The sequence below is a fragment of the Staurois parvus genome, unplaced genomic scaffold, assembly GCF_062004578.1.
Source record: "Staurois parvus isolate SC_StPar_1 unplaced genomic scaffold, SC_StPar_1.0 ptg003540l, whole genome shotgun sequence".
Taxonomy (NCBI): Eukaryota; Metazoa; Chordata; class Amphibia; order Anura; family Ranidae; genus Staurois; species Staurois parvus.
Window position 1 is genome coordinate 1 of NW_028321336.1, and position 21,757 is coordinate 21,757.

Genomic DNA, 21,757 nt, shown 5'->3' on the forward strand with positions numbered 1-21,757 from the left:
TTCGGTGAAGGTGGTGGTGAAGGTGTGGAGGTGTCTGATGGGGTCACTCAGCTGGTAGAAGGACAGACGGCCACCTTCATAATCCAGATATAAACCCAATCTCTGCACTGGGGACTCCGGGTGTAACTCCTGTACTTGATAGTCATGTTCACATGTATATTCACCTTCAGTAAAGCCAAAACACCAAGACTTGTTATTACGCCCAATAGCAGACTCCTCTTCATCTCTCTTTATACTGGGATAGCCAACCCCCACATCCCATTCCCCACAGTCACCAATCTCCACTTCCCAGAAATGTCTTCCATGAGAAAAACTCTCCTTACTCATCACCTGATTGTATGTTGTAAATCTCTGTGGTAATTTGAATCTAATCTTTCCTGTTTCAGAGTGCGATGCTGTTCTCAGGTCATCAGATAAAGCCACAAAGGTAGTGGCAGTTTTTTCATCCAGGAGCAGATTGGTTGTATTCTGTATATTGAAGTTGGTTTTTGTCTTCATATCAGTGATGAGATCGGTTATAGATCTGTGCAACACAAGAGAGATCATGAAATCATCCATATCAGGAACAGAAGATTCCTTCACATTATGGGCACCGGTGTCTGATTTCTGATCTTGGAAGATCTTGCCAATGTCTGATTTATGATTCTGTAAGACAGTTATTGGGTCGGTCATGTCACACAACTTCTCAATGTGACCAATTTTCCTGGCTATCTCATCCTTCTGTATCTCCAACTGTTTGATGAGAGCAGCGAGTGATAATGAGACCTCCTCTACCTGCCTGGATATCTGACTCAGGACTCTCTGTTCCTGGACCTCCAGCTGTCTCCTCATATCCTCAAACACAGCCGTGACTTTCTCCTTCTCATCATCTGCTTTTTCTTGTGCCTTTCTCTTGTGTTCCTGTAGATTCAGAATTTCCTTCTCAGTTGTCTCTCTTTTTGTAATCATCTTTTCTAGAACATTCCTCAGTTTCTCCTTCTTCTTCTCTAAAGCCTCTTCTAGAAGTTCCACGTCATGTCCTTTATGTATCCCCACCAGACAGCAGGACACACATAGGCAGAGGGCGTCCTTGGAGCAGTAATACTTCAGAAGATCCTTGTGGATGGAGCATTTCTTACTACTGAAGGACGAGGTGGGTTCTATCAGCACATGGTCCACTGTCCTGTTGTGGGCTGTCAGGTGTTTATCACACATAGAAGTCTCACAATGCTGACAAGTCTTGACAGCTCCCACCGGAGAATCCACACAATACGTACAGAGGATCTCACTTTTCTCCTCCTTTTGTTGTGTAGATCTGAAGTTGTCCACAATGTTACACAGTTTTCTGTTCTTCTCCAGAGTAGGACGCTCCACGTATTCCTCTCTGCACTCGGGACAGGAATAGACCCCAGACCCCTCTGTGTATCCAGAGCAGTCACAATACAATCCCGGCAGAAGTTGTGTCCACATCTCAGTGACACCGGCTCCGTATAAAGGTTCAGGCAGATGGAGCAGCTCAGCTCGTCTCCTAGAGCAGACGCCATACTAGGAAGAAGGAAACAAAACTAAAAATCTGTTTTCATACAGAGGGCGGAGACTTTACAAGTTAACCCCTCCAGAGGTCAGAGAGAACCCAAAGCAAGTGACTTACTTATTGTGAGTTATTGAGGATTCCAAAAAAGGAGAACCCCAAATAAAACATAACACCCTGTCTCACCTGGTTGGGGAGCCTGACGTGGAGAGGAGGTGTCTTCTTACTACTCCCGCTCGGAGCCCCTGATAGTGGGAACAGAGGGCGCGGAGCCAGGAGTGGCACGAGTGCCGGGTGGGTCTGGAGCTGGTGGTAGGCAGGTGAAGACCCAGAAGATTCGGATGCAGGTCAGGTGCGGATGCAGGAATGTGGGTGCAGCAGCAGCAGGCAGGTATGGCAGTAACCAGGATGCAGGCCAGGCGCAGGAGCGTAGGTGCAGCAGCAGGTAAGTATGGCGGCAATCAGGATACAGGTCAGGTGCAGATACAGGTATGTATGTGCAGCAGAGTCAGACAAGCCGGGTCAGGATCAAACAAGCAAATCAGGTACAAGGGAGCAGGCAAGCGGATAGTCAGGGATAAGCTGGGTCAGTGCAGGCGGAGTTCTTTCTTAGGGTCAGATCAAACATAGGCAACAGAATCAGGTTATGGAGTGCAGAACATTATAGACCAGAAGACACAGGCTAAACTGTACTGGTGGTTTAAATTGCCCGCCTTGTGGGGACGTGTATGCTAGTGTGCATACGTGCACTTGCCTGCACATGTGCACCAAGACGCTCCAGCGCATGCGCACTCACACCGCCGTGGCCGAAAGGGATCCAGCACCAACGCACAGTTGCACGGAGGAGGGATCCCTGACACACCCAGATGAACAGCCAAAAAATTGTGTAGAGGAAAAAATATTTTTCCATGACCTTTTTCAACTTTGAGCTGGGGATAGGTGACGGGTGTATAGCTTTGCTAGATCAGTAACCTTTGTTTCACAGATACCAGCCGTGTCTCAGGAATTACTACACATCAGCAATCCCAACTACCAGCAGCCCCAGCCTACTCCTTGTCAGCCTCCCCATACACAGCTCTGCAGGTCTCACCAACCTCTCTCTCCAACAGACCAGACCTGTCTGCTCCCCGGGATGCAGAGCTCAGACTGGATCCAGGTGAGTCTAAATTGGATAAAAGGGAGAGAAGCAAAACCTGAAGTAGATAGAGGATCAGAGGACTGGAGAGGTGGAAGAAAGGACCCGGGAGATGTGTAAATCCTGAAGACTTTTCCAGGATCCCTGCCAGAATCTCTCTACAAGACCAAATATTGGAGATCCGTTCTCTGTGTGTTCTGGGCACAAAGGACATAGAATGGTATTCATTCCAGCAGTGGATCCCTCCCCGTCTGAGGCATTGGGCTCATTTCACAAAGATATGGATCCTTTTTTAAAGCTGCTATGAATATCTTTGCATAGTTACAATGGTTCAGCTTGGATGTATCTATGCATGTGCCATACCATTGGGATCCCTGTGATAGCTGGAATTCACGAAAAGCACACACTGCTTTTTCAGTGATCGTTGCAGGTTGCCGGGTCCTGTGCTGTTTTCTGAACCCAGGAGGTCACTCACTCGGCACGGGCACCGTTCAGAGAACACTTTGCATTTTGTCACCGAATAAGTGTTTTTTGATTGGACAAGGTGGAGAAGCAGGGCGGCCATGTTAGGATCTCCACTCCAACCAATCAGAGAAATACTTGAATTGATTAAATATTAGATATTTGTTTGTCTGCGTCCATGCGCAGGGTGAATCTGAAGGGGAGTGATTTTTGTAATGATCGATCAGCTGCTGCACTTGTTGGGCTCTAATGAGGAACATGGCAGGGTCTGCATCCCTGTAGACGTGAGTTTCCCTTTCGGAGTATCTCAACAAAAATGAATTTTTTTTGTTTCAGGGGATGCCCAAAATCTACCTTTTGTTGTTTTGCAGAAATAAATGTTTGCTGTGTCCATGTGAAGAGTGAATCTAAATGGAGTGATTTTTGTAATGATCAATCAGCTGCTGCAGGGCTCTAATGAGGAAGGTGGCAGGGTCTGCATCCCCGTAGACGTGAGTTTCCCTTTGGGAGTATCTCAACAAAAATGATTTTTTTTTGTTTCAGGGGATGCCCAAAATCTACCTTTTGTTGTTTTGCAGAAATAAATGTTTGCTGTGTCCATGTGCAGAGTGAATCTAAATATGAGTGATTTTTGTAGTGATCAATCAGCTGCTGCACCTGCAGGGCTCTAATGAGGAAGGTGGCAGGGTCTGCATCCTTGTAGATGTGTGTGTCCTTTGGAAATATCTCAACAAAAATTAAATTTTTGTTGCAGGGGATGCCCAAAATCTGACTTGTGTCAGAGTGCAGACTTCTGGGAAAACCAGTGAGCCAATCACACAAGCAGGAAATTACATTTTGAGGGGGGGGGCATTCTGTACACAATCTATGTACAGAATGCATCCAATTTGCCATATTGCATTTACTTTTACAGAAAAATACAGAGCTGCAGAATGAAAAGGAAAAACATTTTATTACCATTCAATTACAATATGACTTGTGTTACAATTGTATATGTTATATTTCTATATTTGTATTTTGTTTTTTTTGCTATTTTTCCTATGAAAGTGGAGTTACCCTTTAATCATTGCATCACAAAGAAATATTAAAATATTAATGTCATTAGAAGAGCTGCTTTTTGGATATTCTCATTCTATGTCAGTATCACACAACAAAGATGTACACAGCACATTTACATTACTAGTACAAGTATGAGGAGTACAGCAGAGTTCACTGTCATGATATCTAGATCCCAGGGGTGTCCTTCTTCTACATACTTTGTTCTCATAGCTGTCCCTCTTTATGATCCCAGAAAGTTTGGAGATATAAGAGTTAGAAGGGGATATGAACATGTATCGTTCTAAAATGTCGATGGGATCTTTTTTGGGCAATCTTGGTTTATGGTCTTAGTTATGTTCTTAGTTTAATGGTCCTTTAATTGTCCCAGCTAATTTCCAGGAGTATTATTTGTATTGATGAAAAAAAATACGTTGTAAATTATGGTTTTATAGAAAACACCGGAGGTATAATCTTTATCCAGGCTCCCTTATCCAGATAGAAGGCAGCATGGAGGGGTTCGGTGAAGGTGGTGGTGAAGGTGTGGAGGTGTCTGATGGGGTCACTCAGCTGGTAGAAGGACAGACGGCCACCTTCATAATCCAGATATAATCCCAATCTCTGCACAGGAGATTTAAGATTTAACGCCTGTGATTGAGAGTCATGTAGACATGAATATTTGTTTGCAGATATAGAAAAACTCCAGGACTTGTTATTATACCCAATACCAGACTCCTTTCCATCTCTCTTTATACTGGGATAGCAAAATCCCACATCCCAATCCCCACAGTCACCAACCTCTACCTCCCAGTAATGTCTCCCATGGGAAAAACTCTCCCTACTCATCACCTGACTGTATGTTATAAATCTCTGTGGTAATTTGAATCTAATCTTTCCTGTTTCAGAGTCTGATGCTGTTCTCAGGTCATCAGATAAAACCACATAGGTACGGGCAGTTTTCTCATCCAGGAGCAGATTGGTTGTATTCTGTATATTGAAGTTGGTTTTTATCTTCATATCAGTGATGAGATCGGTTATAGATCTGTGCAACACAAGAGAGATCATGAAATCATCCATATCAGGAACAGAAGATTCCTTCACATTATGTGCAGCGGTTTCTGATTCCTGATCTTGGAAGATCTTGCCAATGTCCGATTTATGATTCTGTAAGACAGTTATTGGGTCAGTCATGTCACACAACTTCTCAATGTGGCCAATTTTCCTGGTTATCTCATCCTTCTGTATCTCCAACTGTTTGATGAGAGCAGTGAGTGATAATGAGACCTCCTCTACCTGCCTGGATATCTGACTCAGGACTCTCTGCTCCTGGACCTCCAGCTGTCTCCTGCTATCCTCAAACAGGGCAGAGACTCTCTTCTTCTCATCATCTGCTTTTTCTTGTACTTTTCTCCTCTGATCCTGTAGATTCTGAATTTTCTGCTCAGTTGTCTCCGTCTTTGCAGTCAGTTTTTCTAGAACATTTCTCAGTTTCTCCTTCTTCTTCTCCAAAGCCTCTTCTAGAGGTTCCACGTCATGTCCTTTATGTATCCCCACCAGACAGCAGGACGTACATAGGCAGACGGCATCCTTGGAGCAGTAATACTCCAGAAGCTTCTTGTGGATGGAGCATTTCTTACTACTGAAGGATGAGGTGGGTTCTATCAGCACATGGTCCACTGTCCTGTTGTGGGCTGTCAGGTGTTTATCACACATAGAAGTCTCACACTGCAGACAAGTCTTGATAGCTCCCACCGGAGAATCCACACAATACGTACAGAGGATCTCACTTTTCTCCTCCTTTTGTTGTGTAGATCTGAAGTTGTCCACAATGTTACACAGTTTTCTGTTCTTCTCTAGAAGAGGCCACTTTGTATATTCCTCTCTGCACTCCGGACAGGAATAGACCCCAGACCCCTTCTGTGTATCCAGAACAGTCACAATACAATCCCAGCAGAAGTTGTGACCACATTTCAGTGACACCGGCTCCGTATAAAGGTTCAGGCAGATGGAGCAGCTCAGCTCGTCTCCTAGAGCAAAGAAAGCCATTCTGGAAGAAGAAACGAAACTAAAATTCTGTTTGCATAAAGAGGGTGGAGGCTTCACGCATTAACCCTACAGAGGACAGAGAGAACGCAGAGCAAGGGATTTTTACCTATTGTCAGTTACAGAAATAAAATGTGCCAAGAATAATTTACTTGTCACTATATGTGATTTATTCTTAGTTTTCAGCTGTAGGAAAAATATTGTTCCATCCTTTGTTGTAGCTCAGACCAAATAATGGATGAGATCCATTCTGGATAGAATATAATTCCTCCCCATCCAAGGCATTTGACTCCATTCACAAACCTTTAACAAAAGGATAAGGATCTGTCATTTTAATCATGTAACGGTCTCTCTTTATATCTCATTAAAGACTCAAGTAACAATCACCTTTTTTTTGGAAGATAAGGACCCCCATCCTGGTGTGTCAGCCCAAATACTGATTCCACTACGAATACATCCGGACTCGGGCCCTTTTTCACACCCATCAGCAAATCCGCTTGGTGAGCAGGTGATCTGGGGATGACAGGTCCGTGTCTGCTTCCCTTAGTCCTCATGCACGCTGGAAGTTTTGATAACGCTGGTAACTCTTGCTCCCAGATCACCTCTTCCCACGCTCACCTCCAGGACTTTTCCAGAGCCTCTCCCATCCTCTGGAACTCCCTACCACAGTATGTCCAGTCCGCCCGCCCCCCCTTTTTGCCTTAGGTGATCTGTGAAAACTCACTTATTCAGGGAAGCCTACCCCCTGTACTTGAATCACGTCCACTAGATCATCCCCCGCAGCTATCACCTTTTGTAACACCTCCCCACTTCCTCTAGATTGTAAGCTCCATGAGCCGGGCCCTCCTATTCCTTCTGTACTGAAATGTATTGTCATTGTACTGTCTCCCTTTATATTGTCTATGCCGACGACACACAAATCTATCTCTCAACCCCCCACCTCACCCCCTCTGTCTCTGCCCGAGGCACACACCTACTGAGCGACATATTAGATTGGATGTCGCTCCACTTCCTTAAACTGAATCTCTCCAAAACCGAGCTTCTTGTCTTCCCCCCCCAGCCCGGACACCACCCCCCATTGACTTCTCCATCATGTCCAACAACGCCACCATCAAACCCGCCCCGCAGGCCAGAGTACTTGGTGTCATTCTGGACTCCAACCTATCCTTCCAGCCCCAAGTCCAATCTTTAACAAACTCGTGCAGACTCCACCTCCGCAACATCGCCAAAATCCGCACGTTCCTAACCCGAGAAACCACTAAACAGCTCATCCACTCCCTCATCATATCACGACTCGACTACTGCAACTCCCTCCTCACTGGCCTGCCTCGCCGCTGGCTATCCCCGCTTCAGTCCATCCTGAATACGGCTGCCAGACTCATTCACCTTTCCAACCGCTCCATCTCCGCCACCCCCCTCTGCCAATCCCGCCACTGGCCTCCACTCAGTGTCCTCCACCCCCCTCTGCCAATCCCTCCACTGGCCTCCACTCAGTGTCCTCCACCCCCCTCTGCCAATCCCTCCACTGGCTTCCGATTGCGCAACGGATCAAATTTAAAATCCTAACACTGACGTACAAAGCTGTCCACCATACTGCCCCGAACTACATCACCGACCTAATATCCAAGTACCACCCAACACGCACACTCCGCTCCTCACAAGACCTCCTTCTCTCTAGTTCCCTGGTCTCCTCCTCCCATGCCCGCCTCCAGGACTTCTCCAGGGTGTCACCCATCCTCTGGAACTCCCTTCCCCAACCCATCAGATTATCACCTACTCTCCTCTCCTTTAGGCGCAACCTGAAAACCCATCTCTTCAGGGAAGCCTACCCCACCCCCTGCTAACTTGACCGACCTCCTCCACTCTTCCTACCACTCCATCCCCCACAGCTATCTCCTCCTGTGCCACCACCCCCTCCCTCCTAGATTGTAAGCTCCAAGGAGCAGGGCCCTAGATCCCCTCATGTTTTGCATTGTATTGGTATTGTTCTGTCACATGTTCTGTCCCCCTTTGTAATGTACAGCGCTGAGCAAACTGTATAATAATAATAATAATATTGTAAAGCGCTGAGCAAACTGTTGCCGCTATATAAATCCTGTATTATAATAATACTTGAATGACACTAGGGGTCCCACAATGATGAGAAGTAGGGGGCACAAAGCATTTTTGGATTAAGGGCTCATGTACACGGGACGTCTTCTGAACGATGGAAACTGACTGCTGGAAAACGTAGGTTAAAAACCGTCTGTTTAGCTGCGTTTGCATACCGCGTTTATAAGTGTTTGCATTTAGAAGCATTTTTTTTAAGATAACCTCAGGAGACCTTTCCAAATGCCCAGAATGCTCTGAAAAACAGTAAAAAATGAACTATGTGTTGAGATGACCTGTCTTTTCTGGTTGTATTCACTATGGATCCCATCATGAGTATAATGTGGCGCGTTCTACCATTTTTTTCCTTCACGCAAAACCTGGAACTGACTGCGCTGGTGTACCGGGTCCATTTGAATACATGGAAAACGCTTTGCATGCATTTCTGATGATGAAAAAAGTCTCCGGACAGCATCTGGATATGGAACAGTTAAAAAACACTTCTAAACGCAGTTAGCCATGTTTACAAGCGTTAACATACACACCTGCAGCGGTTCGCATGAACGGGGTGCGATTCTAATGCGGTGCAGAAATCGCACAGAAAACGCTGCAAATTCCACACCGCATCAGTGTGAACCCGGACTTAAGAGCGATTCCACTTTTGTTAACAAAAAAAAATATTCTGGGTGATCTCTGTACATTGCGGGGATTTTAACAAGCTTTGATGTAGATTCCTACCTTCTGTTGTTTTTGAAGAAATAAATGTTTGTTTGTCTGTGTCCATGTGCAGAGTGAATCTGAATGGAAGTGATTTTTATAATTATCAGTCAGCTACTGCACTTGCTGGGCTTTAATGAGGAAAGTGGTAGGGTCTGCATCCCCGTTGACATGAGTTCCCTTAGGGAGTATCTCAATAAAAATTAAATTTTTTTGTTGCAGGGGATGCCCAAAATCTACCTTTTGTTGTTTTGCAGAAATAAATGTTTGTCTGTGTCTGTGAGGAATGGACTTGCCAATGGTGGTGAGACTCACCTGCCTTGTGGGCTGCAGTACCAGGGCTGGCCAGCGGGTGCTCTCAGCAACCAGAAGCTCACTCCTGCAGTCAGCCATCACCTGAGGCTGATTGCAGGAGGTGTATTTAAGGAATGGCCAGACCTGCAGTCAGTGCCTTGGTGTATGTTTCCCATGAGCCCCTGTACCTGCATCCTGTCTGCTTCCTGATTCTGCTTGATCCTGACCCTGAATGAACTCCGCCTGTCCTGACCTTGGCTATTCCTGACCACTCTCCAGCCTGCTCCTTTGGTACCTTGTCTGCCTGATTGTTCCTGACCCGGCCCGTCTGACTACGCTCTGCCTACTCCTTTGTGTCTTGTCTGCCCGATGATTCCTGACCCGGCCCGCCTGACCACTCCACCTCACCAGCCCTGACTGCTCTTATCTGTGTACATTCCATTATCAGTTGGAGGTTTGGTTTTGTTATATTGTGCGTTATATTTGTGTATAACCCTTAATAAATTATATTGTTACACCATACTTGAGCCTGCGTTTCCCTTTGTCAGTTCACACATCTCTGGTTTTATCGGAAGCCCTTACAGTGTCCATGTGCAGGGTGAATCTAAATGGGAGTGATTTTTGTAATGATCGATCAGCTGCTGCACCCGCAGGGCTCTAATGAGGAAGGTGGCAGGGCCTGCATCCTTGTAGATGTGTGTTTCCTTTGGGAGTAGCTCAACAAAAATTAATTTTTTGTTGCAGGGGATGCCCAAAATCTGACTTGTGTCTTAGTGCAGACGTTTGGGAAAACCAGTGAGCCAATCACACAAGCAGGAAATTACATTTCGGGGGGGGGGGGGGGGCGTTCTGTACACCATCTATGTACAGAATGCATCCAATTTGCCATATTGCATTTACTTTTACAGAAAAATACAGAGCTGCAGAATGAAAAGGAAAAACATTTTATTACCATTCAATTACAATATGACTTGTGTTACAATTGTATATGCTATATTTCTATATTTGCATTTACTTTTTTTTTGCTATTTTTCCTATGAAAGTGGAGTTACCCTTTAATCATTGCATCACAAAGAAACATTAAAATATTAATATCATTAGAAGAGATGCTTTTTGTTTGGATATTCTCATTCTATGTCAGTATCACACAACAAAGACGTACACAGCCCATTTACATTACTAGTACAAGTATGAGGAGTACAGCAGAGTTCACTGTCATGATATCTAGATCCCAGGGGTGTCCTTCTTCTACATACTTTGTTCTCATAGCTGTCCCTCTTTATGATCCCAGAAAGTTTGGAGGTATAAGAGTTAGAAGGGGATATGAACACGTATCGTTCTAAAATGTCGATGGGATCTCTTTTGGGCAATCTTGGTTTATGGTCTTAGTTATGTTCTTAGTTTAATGATCCTTTATTTGTCCCAGCTAATTTCCAGGAGTATTATTTGTATTGATGACAAAAAATAAGTTGTAAATTATGGTTTTATAGAAAACACCGGAGGTATAATCTTTACCCAGGCTCCATTATCCAGATAGAAGGCGGCATGGAGGGGTTCGGTGAAGGTGGTGGTGAAGGTGTGGAGGTGTCTGATGGGGTCACTCAGCTGGTAGAAGGACAGACGGCCGCCTTCATAATCCAGATATAAACCCAATCTCTGCACTGGGGACTCCGGGTGTAACTCCTGTACTTGATAGTCATGTTCACATGTATATTCACCTTCAGTAAAGCCAAAACACCAAGACTTGTTATTACGCCCAATAGCAGACTCCTCTTCATCTCTCTTTATACTGGGATAGCCAACCCCCACATCCCATTCCCCACAGTCACCAATCTCCACTTCCCAGAAATGTCTTCCATGAGAAAAACTCTCCTTACTCATCACCTGATTGTATGTTGTAAATCTCTGTGGTAATTTGAATCTAATCTTTCCTGTTTCAGAGTGCGATGCTGTTCTCAGGTCATCAGATAAAGCCACAAAGGTAGTGGCAGTTTTCTCATCCAGTAGCAGATCGGTTGTATTCTGTATATTGAAGTTGGTTTTTGTCTTCATATCAGTGATGAGATCGGTTATAGATCTGTGCAACACAAGAGAGATCATGAAATCATCCATATCAGGAACAGAAGATTCCTTCACATTATGGGCACCGGTGTCTGATTTCTGATCTTGGAAGATCTTGCCAATGTCTGATTTATGATTCTGTAAGACAGTTATTGGGTCGGTCATGTCACACAACTTCTCAACGTGACCAATTTTCCTGGCTATCTCATCCTTCTGTATCTCCAACTGTTTGATGAGAGCAGCGAGTGATAATGAGACCTCCTCTACCTGCCTGGATATCTGACTCAGGACTCTCTGTTCCTGGACCTCCAGCTGTCTCCTCATATCCTCAAACACAGCCGTGACTTTCTCCTTCTCATCATCTGCTTTTTCTTGTGCCTTTCTCTTGTGTTCCTGTAGATTCAGAATTTCCTTCTCAGTTGTCTCTCTTTTTGTAATCATCTTTTCTAGAACATTCCTCAGTTTCTCCTTCTGCTTCTCTAAAGCCTCTTCTAGAAGTTCCACGTCATGTCCTTTATGTATCCCCACCAGACAGCAGGACACACATAGGCAGACGGCGTCCTTGGAGCAGTAATACTCCAGAAGCTTCCTGTGGATGGAGCATTTCTTACTACTGAAGGACGAGGTGGGTTCTATCAGCACATGGTCCACTGTCCTGTTGTGGGCTGTCAGGTGTTTATCACACATAGAAGTCTCACAATGCTGACAAGTCTTGATAGCAACCACCGGAGAATCCACACAATATGTACAGAGGATCTCACTTTTCTCCTCCTTTTGTTGTGTAGATCTGAAGTTGTCCACAATGTTACACAGCTTTCTGTTCTTCTCCAGAGTAGGACGCTCCACATACTCCTCTCTGCACTCTGGACAGGAATAGACCCCAGACCCCCTCTGTGTATCCAGAGCAGTCACAATACAATCCCGGCAGAAGTTGTGACCACATCTCAGTGACACCGGCTCCGTATAAAGGTTCAGGCAGATGGAGCAGCTCAGCTCGTCTCCTAGAGCAGACGCCATACTAGGAAGAAGGAAACGAAACTAAAAATCTGTTTTCATACAGAGGGTGGAGACTTTACAAGTTAACCCCTCCAGAGGTCAGAGAGAATCCAAAGCAAGTGACTTACTTATTGTGAGTTATTGAGGATTCCAAAAAAGGAGAACCCCAAATAAAACAAGACACCCTGTCTCACCTGGTTGGGGAGCCTGACGTGGAGAGGAGGTGTCTTCTTACTACTCCCGCTCGGAGCCCCTGATAGTGGGAACAGAGGGCGCGGAGCCAGGAGTGGCACAAGTGCCGGGTGGGTCTGGAGCTGGTGGTAGGCAGGTGAAGACCCAGAAGATTCGGATGCAGGTCAGGTGCGGATGCAGGAATGTGGGTGCAGCAGCAGCAGGCAGGTATTGCAGTAACCAGGATGCAGCAGCAGGTAAGTATGGCGGCAATCAGGATACAGGTCAGGTGCAGATACAGGTATGTATGTGCAGCAGAGTCAGACAAGCCGGGTCAGGATCAAACAAGCAAATCAGGTACAAGGGAGCAGGCAAGCGGATAGTCAGGGATAAGCTGGGTCAGTGCAGGCGGAGTTCTTTCTTAGGGTCAGATCAAACATAGGCAACAGAATCAGGTTATGGAGTGCAGAACATTATAGACCAGAAGACACAGGCTAAACTGTACTGGTGGTTTAAATTGTCCGCCTTGTGGGGACGTGTACGCTAGTGTGCATACGTGCACTTGCCTGCACATGTGCACCAAGACGCTCCAGCGCATGCGCACTCACACCGCCGTGGCCGAAAGGGATCCAGCACCAACGCACAGTTGCACGGAGGAGGGATCCCTGACACACCCAGATGAACAGCCAAAAAATTGTGTAGAGGAAAAAATATTTTTCCATGACCTTTTTCAACTTTGAGCTGGGGATAGGTGACGGGTGTATAGCTTTGCTAGATCAGTAACCTTTGTTTCACAGATACCAGCCGTGTCTCAGCAATTACTACACATCAGCAATCCCAACTACCAGCAGCCCCAGCCTACTCCTTGTCAGCCTCCCCATACACAGCTCTGCAGATCTCACCAACCTCTCTCTCCAACAGACCAGACCTGTCTGCTCCCCGGGATGCAGAGCTCAGACTGGATCCAGGTGAGTCTAAATTGGATAAAAGGGAGAGAAGCAAAACCTGAAGTAGATAGAGGATCAGAGGACTGGAGAGGTGGAAGAAAGGACCCGGGAGATGTGTAAATCCTGAAGAAGACTTTTCCAGGATCCCTGCCAGAATCTCTCTACAAGACCAAATATTGGAGATCCGTTCTCTGTGTGTTCTGGGCACAAAGGACATAGAATGGTATTCATTCCAGTAGTGGATCCCTCCCCGTCTGAGGCATTGGGCTCATTTCACAAAGATATGGATCCTTTTTTAAAGCTGCTATGAATATCTTTGCATAGTTACAATGGTTCAGCTTGGATGTATCTATGCATGTGCCGTACCATTGGGATCCCTGTGATAGCTGGAATTCACGAAAAGCACACACTGCTTTTTCAGTGATCGTTGCAGGTTGCCGGGTCCTGTGCTGTTTTCTGAACCCAGGAGGTCACTCACTCACCACGGGCACCATTCAGAGAACACTTTGCATTTTCTCCCCGAATAAGTGTTTTCTGATTGGACAAGGTGGAGAAGCAGGGCGGCCATGTTAGGATCTCCACTCCATCCAATCAGAGAAATACTTGAATTGATTAAATATTAGATATTTGTTTGTCTGCGTCCATGTGCAGGGTGAATCTGAAGGGGAGTGATTTTTGTAATGATCGGTCAGCTGCTGCACTTGTTGGGCTCTAATGAGGAACATGGCAGGGTCTGAACCCTGTAAACGTGAGTTTCCCTTTGGGAGTATCTCAACAAAAATGAATTTTTTTTTGTTGCAGGGGATGCCCAAAATCTTCCTTTTGCTGTGTTGCATAAATAGATATTTGTTTGTCTGTGTCTATGTGCAGAGTGAATTTGAATGGGAGTGATTTTTGTAATGATCAATCAGCTGCTGCACTTGCTGGGCTCTAATGAGGAAGGTGGCAGGGCCTGCATCCCTGTAGACGTAAATGGCGGTGTGTATAAGTGGGTGCTGCAGCGACTGTCAGCTGGAACCGAACAGAATCAGCGAGGGAGAATGTCACCAGCACACGGAGGATCACCAATATGGGTCCAAAAGTTTTAATGAACGATCACATAGTTACAGCAAGGCAACATTTCGGAGTCTCGCAGGACTCTCTCATCAAGCATGTGCAGAGCGAATCTGAAGGGGAGTGATTTTTGTAATAATCAGCTGCTGCACCTGCAGGGCTCTAATAAGGAAGGTGGCAGGGTCTGCATCCCCGTAGACGAGAGTTCCCTTTGGGAGTATCTCAACAAAAAATTTTTTGTTGCAGGGGATGCCCAAAATCTGACTTGTGTCTTAGTGCAGACTTCTGGGAGAACCAGTGAGCCAATCACACAAGCAGGAAATTACATGTACAGACCGCATCCAATTTGCCATATTGCATTGACTTTTACAGAAAATTACAGAGCTGCAGAATGAAAAGGAAAAAAACATTAACAACATTCAATTACAATAGGACTTGTGTTGCAATTGTATACGCTATATTTGTATTTTTCCCATGAAAGTGGAGTTACCCTTTAATCATTGCATCACAAAGAAACGTTAAAATATTAATATCATTAGAAGAGCTGCTTTTTATTTGGATATTCTCATTCTGCTAGTATCACACGACAAAGACGTACACAGCACATTAACAATACTAGTACAAGTATGAGGAGTACAGCAGAGTTTACTGTCATGATATCTAGATCCCATTGTAAGTCCTGATATATCGGGGAGATCATACACAGAGCAGGGAGATGTTGGGTGATCACATAGTAAGTACATGGGAGCTCTGCTAGTGTATTGCAGTTATTAGCAGCTGTGAAAAAGTGAGAAGAAAGTAGAAAATGGAACACATGGCTCCCAACTTTCCCTGGCCTAGGGAGAAGAAAATGGAACACAGGGCTCCCAACTTTCCCTGGCCTAGGGAGAAGAAAATGGAACACAGGGCTCCCAACTTTCCCTGGCCTAGTGAGAAGAAAATGGAAGACAGGGCTCCCAACTTTCCCTGGCCTAGTGGGACCGTCCTTTCCAGTTCATTTGGCCCTCTTTTCCAGCCAATGTATAGACCAGGGTGCCTTGAGGTTTCTTCAGGGGTGCCTTGGCAAAATGTCTAAAAATTGCCCAAAACTTTGTATACAATCAAGCAGGTGGAAAAAGCCTGCCTTTTAGTTACACACAGCCATAGGTTTTCATTGTGCACCATTACGACCTTCTAGCCGCCGGTGTCCTGACAACCAATGACATCATCAGTTGATGAGGAGGAAGTCAGTTGCCTGCACAGCATCATTTTTTGACCTTCCTCTGCCCCTCTCCATCATTGCTGGGGTCACATTAGCTCAGTGATGGAGAAAAACTGAGGGGGAGGAGAAACACTGGATACTAGTCAGTACCAGTGTGCAGAAGTGTATTTGCTTTGGAAGAATAAATCACTTCTAATGTTGGGTGTCCTACATGTGTGGATGTTGCTGTGTTATATAAAACTATTAGAATAGCTTTTCACATTTTAGAATGGGGTCCCTTTTAAAATTATGTACAGTCCATATTTTTAAGGGGTGCCTCGGGACTGTCTATAATTTCACAGGGTGCCTTGACTGAAAAAAGGTTGAGAAACACAGGTATAAACTTCTAGATCAAATGTAACATTTTACTACATAAATGTGTAATATTGCACTGAACATTTTATCCATCCAGTCTAAATGACAGCATTTTTATTTTTGAAAACACCAGCAGAAAGGACAAAATATCAGAAAAAAGCACTTTATTCTACCAATCATTTTTCTTCTTTGTATAGGGGATGTGGCAGGGGTATCTTTCTATATACTTTGTTCTCATAGCTGTCCCTCTTTATGATCCCAGAAAGTTTGGAGGTATGATAAGAGTTGGTAGAAGGGGATATGAACACAACGTTCTAAATTCAATAGGATCTCTTTTGGGCAGTCTTGGTAGTGGCAAGTCTTGGTAGTGGCAAGTCTTGGTAGTGGCAAGTCTTGGTAGTGGCAAGTCTTGGTAGTGGCAAGTCTTGGTAGTGGCAAGTCTTGGTAGTGGCAAGTCTTGGTAGTGGCAAGTCTTGGTAGTGGCAAGTCTTGGTAGTGGCAAGTCTTGGGCATTGGTTTTAACAGTTAGTAGGTCATTAGTGAGTTTTAGTACGGTTTCCATGGCCGAGCAGCTGCATCCAAGCCTTATATCACCAAGTGCAATGCAAAGCATCAGATGCCATGGTGTAAAGCACGCCGCCATTGGACTCTAGAGCATGGAGACGTGTTCTCTGGAGTGGACAATCACGCTTCTCTGTCTGGCAATCCGATGAACATGTCTGGGTTTGGCAGTTGCCAGGAGAATGGTACTTGCCTGACTGCATTATGCCAAGTATGAAGTTTGGTGGAGGGGGGAATCATCATGTGGGGTTGTTTTTCATGGGTTGGGCTTGGCCCCCTAGTTCCACTGAAGGGAACTCTTAAGGCGTCAGCATACCAAGACATTTTGGACAATTTCATGCTCCCAACTTTGTGGGAAGAGTTTGGGGATGGCCCCTTCCTGTTCCAACATGACTGCACACCAGTGCACAAAGCAAGGTCCATAAAAACATGGAGGAGCCAGTTTGGGGTGGAGGAACTTTACTGTCCTGCACAGAGTCCTGACCTCAACCCCATAGAACACCTTTGGGATGAATTCGAGCGGAGACTGCGAGCCAGGCCTCCTCCCCCGACATCAGTGCCTGACCTGACAAATGTGCTTCTGGAAGAATGGTCCAACCTTCCCATAGACACCCTCCTAAACCTTGTGGACGGCCTTCCCAGAAGAGTTGAAGCTGTTATAGCTGCAAAGGGCGGACCAACTCCATATTAAACCCTACGGACTAAGACTGGGAGGCCATTAAAGGTCATGTACATGGAAAGGCAGGCAGCTCAATACTTTTTGCAATATAGTGTACGTAAAGCACTGCATAAATTGACAGTGCTATAAGTACCTGTAATAAAAATGTAAGTATACAATCAGGCAAGAGGGCTTAAATGTAATTTAAAACAATGCTCATTTTTATTTTATGTAGGTATCACACAACAAAAGTTAAGACTGTTTACATTACAACCAGTGTACACTAAGTTCACAGTAACATTCTCTAGATCCCATTGTAAACTTCTGATATGTCGGGGAGAACATACAGAGCAGGGAGCTGTTGGGAGATCTTAGTAAGTATATGGGAGCTCTGGTCGTGTATTGCAGTTGTTAGCTGCTGTAAAAATAAGAAAAAGAAAAAAAAAAGTAGGAAATGGAAGACAGATCCCAACTGTCTGTACCAAATCCCCCCCCCCCCCCACTCACTTGGCCCTCTTTTCCCATCTGATCTAAAAAAATATTTTAATCTAAAAATATTTTACTACAAAATGTTTTACTGCATTTAATGTATCAACCTCTAAAAACTATGGCATTTATAATTTCCAGATCCCAGTATAAAAAAAAAAAAATGATATAGAAATCAGTTAAAAACTTGTGATTTTAGCCAAAACATTTCTAGTGGCCGTGTCTTTTTGCAATATGCTTTCTCCTAAAAAGGTGTCTCTGATCTCAAAGTTTGGAGATATAAAAAAAAAAAAAAAAAAAAAAAGAAGTTAGGAGCTAGGATCATATATTGTTCTGCATGTTCGGAACTCTGGAGCAACCTTCATTTATGGTCTTAGTTTAGTGCTCCTTTAATTGTGTCAGAGAATCCATTTCCAAGATTGGTTTCTATTTGTATTGAGGATTAAGAGGAAAAAAAAAAATTATGGATTTATAAAAAACACCGAAGATATGAGCTTTACCCAGGCTCCATTATTCAGATGGTAGACAGCATGGAGGGGTTCAGTGAAAGTGGTGGGAAAGGTAAGTAGGTGTCTGATGGGGTCACTCAGCTGGTAGTAAGACAGACGGCCACCTTCATAATCCAAATATACTCCCAATCTCTGCACAGGAGACTCTGGGTGCACCAGCTGTTTCATAGAGTTATGTACACATAAATATTCATTTTCATTTGTGCAGAAACCCCAAGACTTGTTATTATAACCAATACCAGACTCATCTCTATTCCTCTCTATACTGGGATAACAAACCCCCACATCCCAATCCCCACAGTCACCAACCTCTACTTCCCAGTAATATCTCCCATGGGAAAAACTCTCCCTACTCATCACCTGATTGTAAAATGTAAATCTCTGTGGTAATTCTGGTCTAATATTTTCTGTTTTGGTGTCAGATGCCGTTCTCAGGTCATTGGATAAAGCTACAAAATTGTGGGCTGTTTTTATATCCAGTAGCAGATCTCTCCTTTCCTGTCTAAAGCTGGTTTTTAATTGCATATTAGTGATAAGATCAGTTAGAGATTTGTGCAATACAAGAGAGATCATAAAATCATCCAGAAGACGAGCAGAAGATTCCTCCACATTCTGATCACCGGTGTCTGATTTGTCATCTTGCAGGACAGTTCTTGGGTCAGTTGTGTTACTCAGTTTCTCAATATGATCAATTTTCCTGGACAGCTCAACCTTCTGTATCTCCAGTTGTTTGAGGACACTAGTATGGGTCCATGAGATCTTCTCTACCTGCCTGGTGATCTCACTCAGGACTTTCTGTTCCTGGACCTCCAGCTGACTCCTCATATCCTCAAACAGGGCAGTGACTTTCTTCTTCTTACCTTCCGCTTTTACTAGTTCTTTTCTTTTCTGGTCCTGTAGAACCTGAATTTTCTTCTCAATAGTCTCTCTCTTTGTAGTCATCTTCTCCAAAACATCTCTCATTTTCATCTTCTCCAAAGCCTCTCGTAAAAGTTCCACTTCATATGCTTTATGTTTCCCCACCAGACAGCAGGACACACACAGGCAGGTGGCATCCTCAGAGCGATAATAATCCAGAAGCTCCTTGTGGATGGAACATAATTTACTACAGAAGGATGAGGTGGGTTCCATCAACACATGGTCCACTGTCTTGTTGTGGGCTGTCAGGTGTTTATCACACATAGAAGTCTCACAATGTAGACAAGTCTTGACAGCAACCACTGGAGAATCCACACAATATGTACAGAGGATCTCATGCTTCTCCTTTTGTTGTGTAGATCTGAAGTTGTCCACAATGTTACACAGTTTCCTGTTCTTCTCCATCACAGGTCGCTCTGTATGCTCCTCTCTGCACTCCGGACAGGAATACACTCCAGATTCCTCCTGTGTATCCAGAGCAGTCACAATACACGCACAGCAGAAGTTGTGTCCACATCTCAGTGACACCGGCTCTGTATAAAGGTTCAGGCAGATGGAGCATCTCAACTCATGTCCTAGAGCAGCCATAGCCATTCTGAGAATGAGGAAAAAAAACAAAAAAACACAAACAAAGCTAAAATCCCTTTACATAAGGAGGGTGATAGCTTCACAAGTTACCCCTACAGAAGACAGAACCCAAAGCAAATGAAGGCTTCTAAACTCTAATCTAATGTCTAGTTAAGAAATCAAAGTTAAAAAAAAAAAAAAAAAAAAAAATTAAACAAAACCCCACACAACACCCAAAATAAAATAGAGGAAAAAAAAGCCACATATCCACAATGTGTCTCATTCTTCATTTCCAATGGTTTGCAAGAAAATATCTTTCCAGGATTTTTGAGGTTGTGATAAGAAATACAGACTGTATGGTTTAGTTATTAAAACTGAAGAGTGCAAAATCTGGTGCAACCCTTCATAGAAACCAACAGGCTTCCAGGTCAAAATTGCCAAAGCGTAACTGAACATGCCGAATTTAGAAGCTGATCAGCTGCAATGCACAGCTGCACCAGATTCTGAGTTCAATAGTTTTAGTAAATCTTCCTTCGAGTTTGGGATTGTAAGCTGGTGTTATCTGAGGGTTCTGCCCTCAGAAAAGTGATGCTGGAGATTGCGTTTTAGCAGGAGGTATAGCAGTGACTGGTAAGCATTCAGGAATCACTGCTGATGCCTCATGCCATTGGTTGGGTTTTTGTAATGCCAAATGGCAATTTTACATTGCGCGAGTGTGCCACATCTGCAGCCCAATCATGTGCAAGTGTGACAGTCCGTGCTGTTATGTCAAAGCCTGCAACCCAAGGTTGCTGTGGCATACGGCCATGTCGGGATGTAATGTTAGGATTCCGGTGGGTGGCCGAAGGCAATAAAACTGTCTCAGTTGGCTGTTTTTTCCCCACCAGCAGGAAAAAGCCCTAATGCTCCCTGGGGTGAGCAACCTTTGGTTCACAGATACCAGTCCAGGAATGTTTTGGCAAACAGGGGTGACATTGATATTTAGAGTGGCATACTTACCAACCGTCCTGGATTAGTCCTTATTGGTCCATTGTCCGCTTACATCTGTGCCCTAGGCTGTCTCAGTTTCCAGGGCATGTATCTATCTTGGTTGCAGGGGTGGACTGACAACTCATGGGGCCCCCGGGCAATAGGGTATCATGGGGCCCGTGTCCTTGCCCAAACTCAAAAACGCCTATGGAGAAAAAAAAAAAAAAAAAAAAAAAAAAAAAAAAAAAAAAAGTACCAGGGGCATCTCATGGGGCTCCCTACTGACCCCGGGCCCTCGGGCAGTGCCCTAGTTTCTAAATGGTCAGTCCGCCCCTGAATCTAAGGCTTCATTCATACAGCCTTGTAGGGTTCCTGGCAGAGCATTTGAAATTGTCTGAGGAGAAGAGTGCTGTCCATCCAGAGAGGACAGAGAGACAACCAACCAGGTAAGCCGTGTCTGATGGAGGTCGGTGGTATAGGGAGTCATGCTCTAGGAAGCCTCTCTAGGCTCTGCTCCAATGGGAGACAGACTGGATTGCAGGTAATGATAGTAAAATAGCTCCATCTCTGTAATGTTGTGTTCCACATATTCCTTTATAAACAGATTTTTTGGGAGTCGTTGAGGATTCTGCAAAAAAAAAAAAAAAAAGTACTAGGGGCATCTCATGGGTCCCCCTGATCCCAGGCCCTCGGGCAGTGCCTGAGTTTCCAAATGGTCAGTCCGCCCCTGGCTGGTTGTTTTCATGGTGGACAGATTCTGAAGCCATGGCATTGGGAATGGAAGGCTATCCGGGAAGGAGACAGCAAGAAGGTCTGCAGGCAAGCTCTAACCCTTGCAAAGAGCCTGCACAAAACCACACCCTGGCCCCCTCCGTAGCGGCACGCTTTATTTTTTTATTGCATGCTGTCCACACCTGCAGGGTGATCTAGTTGTGCAAAGAAGATTTTGGCACTGTAGGGTGAGTCCCAAAGTTGACTGCAGGCAGTACAAGTTGCAGCACCCCACTAATACTACCTGAGTG

At 44.8% G+C, this 21,757-nt stretch overlaps 3 protein-coding genes and 1 pseudogene across 3 annotated transcripts; all 4 read right to left on the reverse strand.

Annotated features, from left to right (window-relative positions):
- Nucleotides 1-3: 3 nt before the first annotated feature.
- Nucleotides 4-1,523, reverse strand: LOC149427721 (E3 ubiquitin/ISG15 ligase TRIM25-like; annotated as a pseudogene).
- A 2,510-nt stretch (nt 1,524-4,033) lies between these two features.
- On the reverse strand, nt 4,034-6,188 carry LOC149427722 (E3 ubiquitin-protein ligase TRIM39-like). The gene has a single exon (XM_089667733.1). The coding sequence runs from the start codon at nt 6,186-6,188 to the stop codon at nt 4,584-4,586; it is 1,605 nt and encodes a 534-aa protein (XP_089523859.1). The 3' UTR covers nt 4,034-4,583.
- Nucleotides 6,189-10,212: 4,024 nt separating this feature from the next.
- On the reverse strand, nt 10,213-12,362 carry LOC149427723 (E3 ubiquitin-protein ligase TRIM39-like). The gene has a single exon (XM_089667730.1). It carries the CDS (start codon nt 12,360-12,362, stop codon nt 10,761-10,763), a length of 1,602 nt encoding a protein of 533 aa, XP_089523856.1. The 3' UTR covers nt 10,213-10,760.
- Nucleotides 12,363-18,233: 5,871 nt separating this feature from the next.
- Nucleotides 18,234-19,941, reverse strand: LOC149427724 (E3 ubiquitin/ISG15 ligase TRIM25-like). The gene has a single exon (XM_089667732.1). The coding sequence runs from the start codon at nt 19,791-19,793 to the stop codon at nt 18,234-18,236; it is 1,560 nt and encodes a 519-aa protein (XP_089523858.1). The 5' UTR covers nt 19,794-19,941.
- Nucleotides 19,942-21,757: the final 1,816 nt, after the last annotated feature.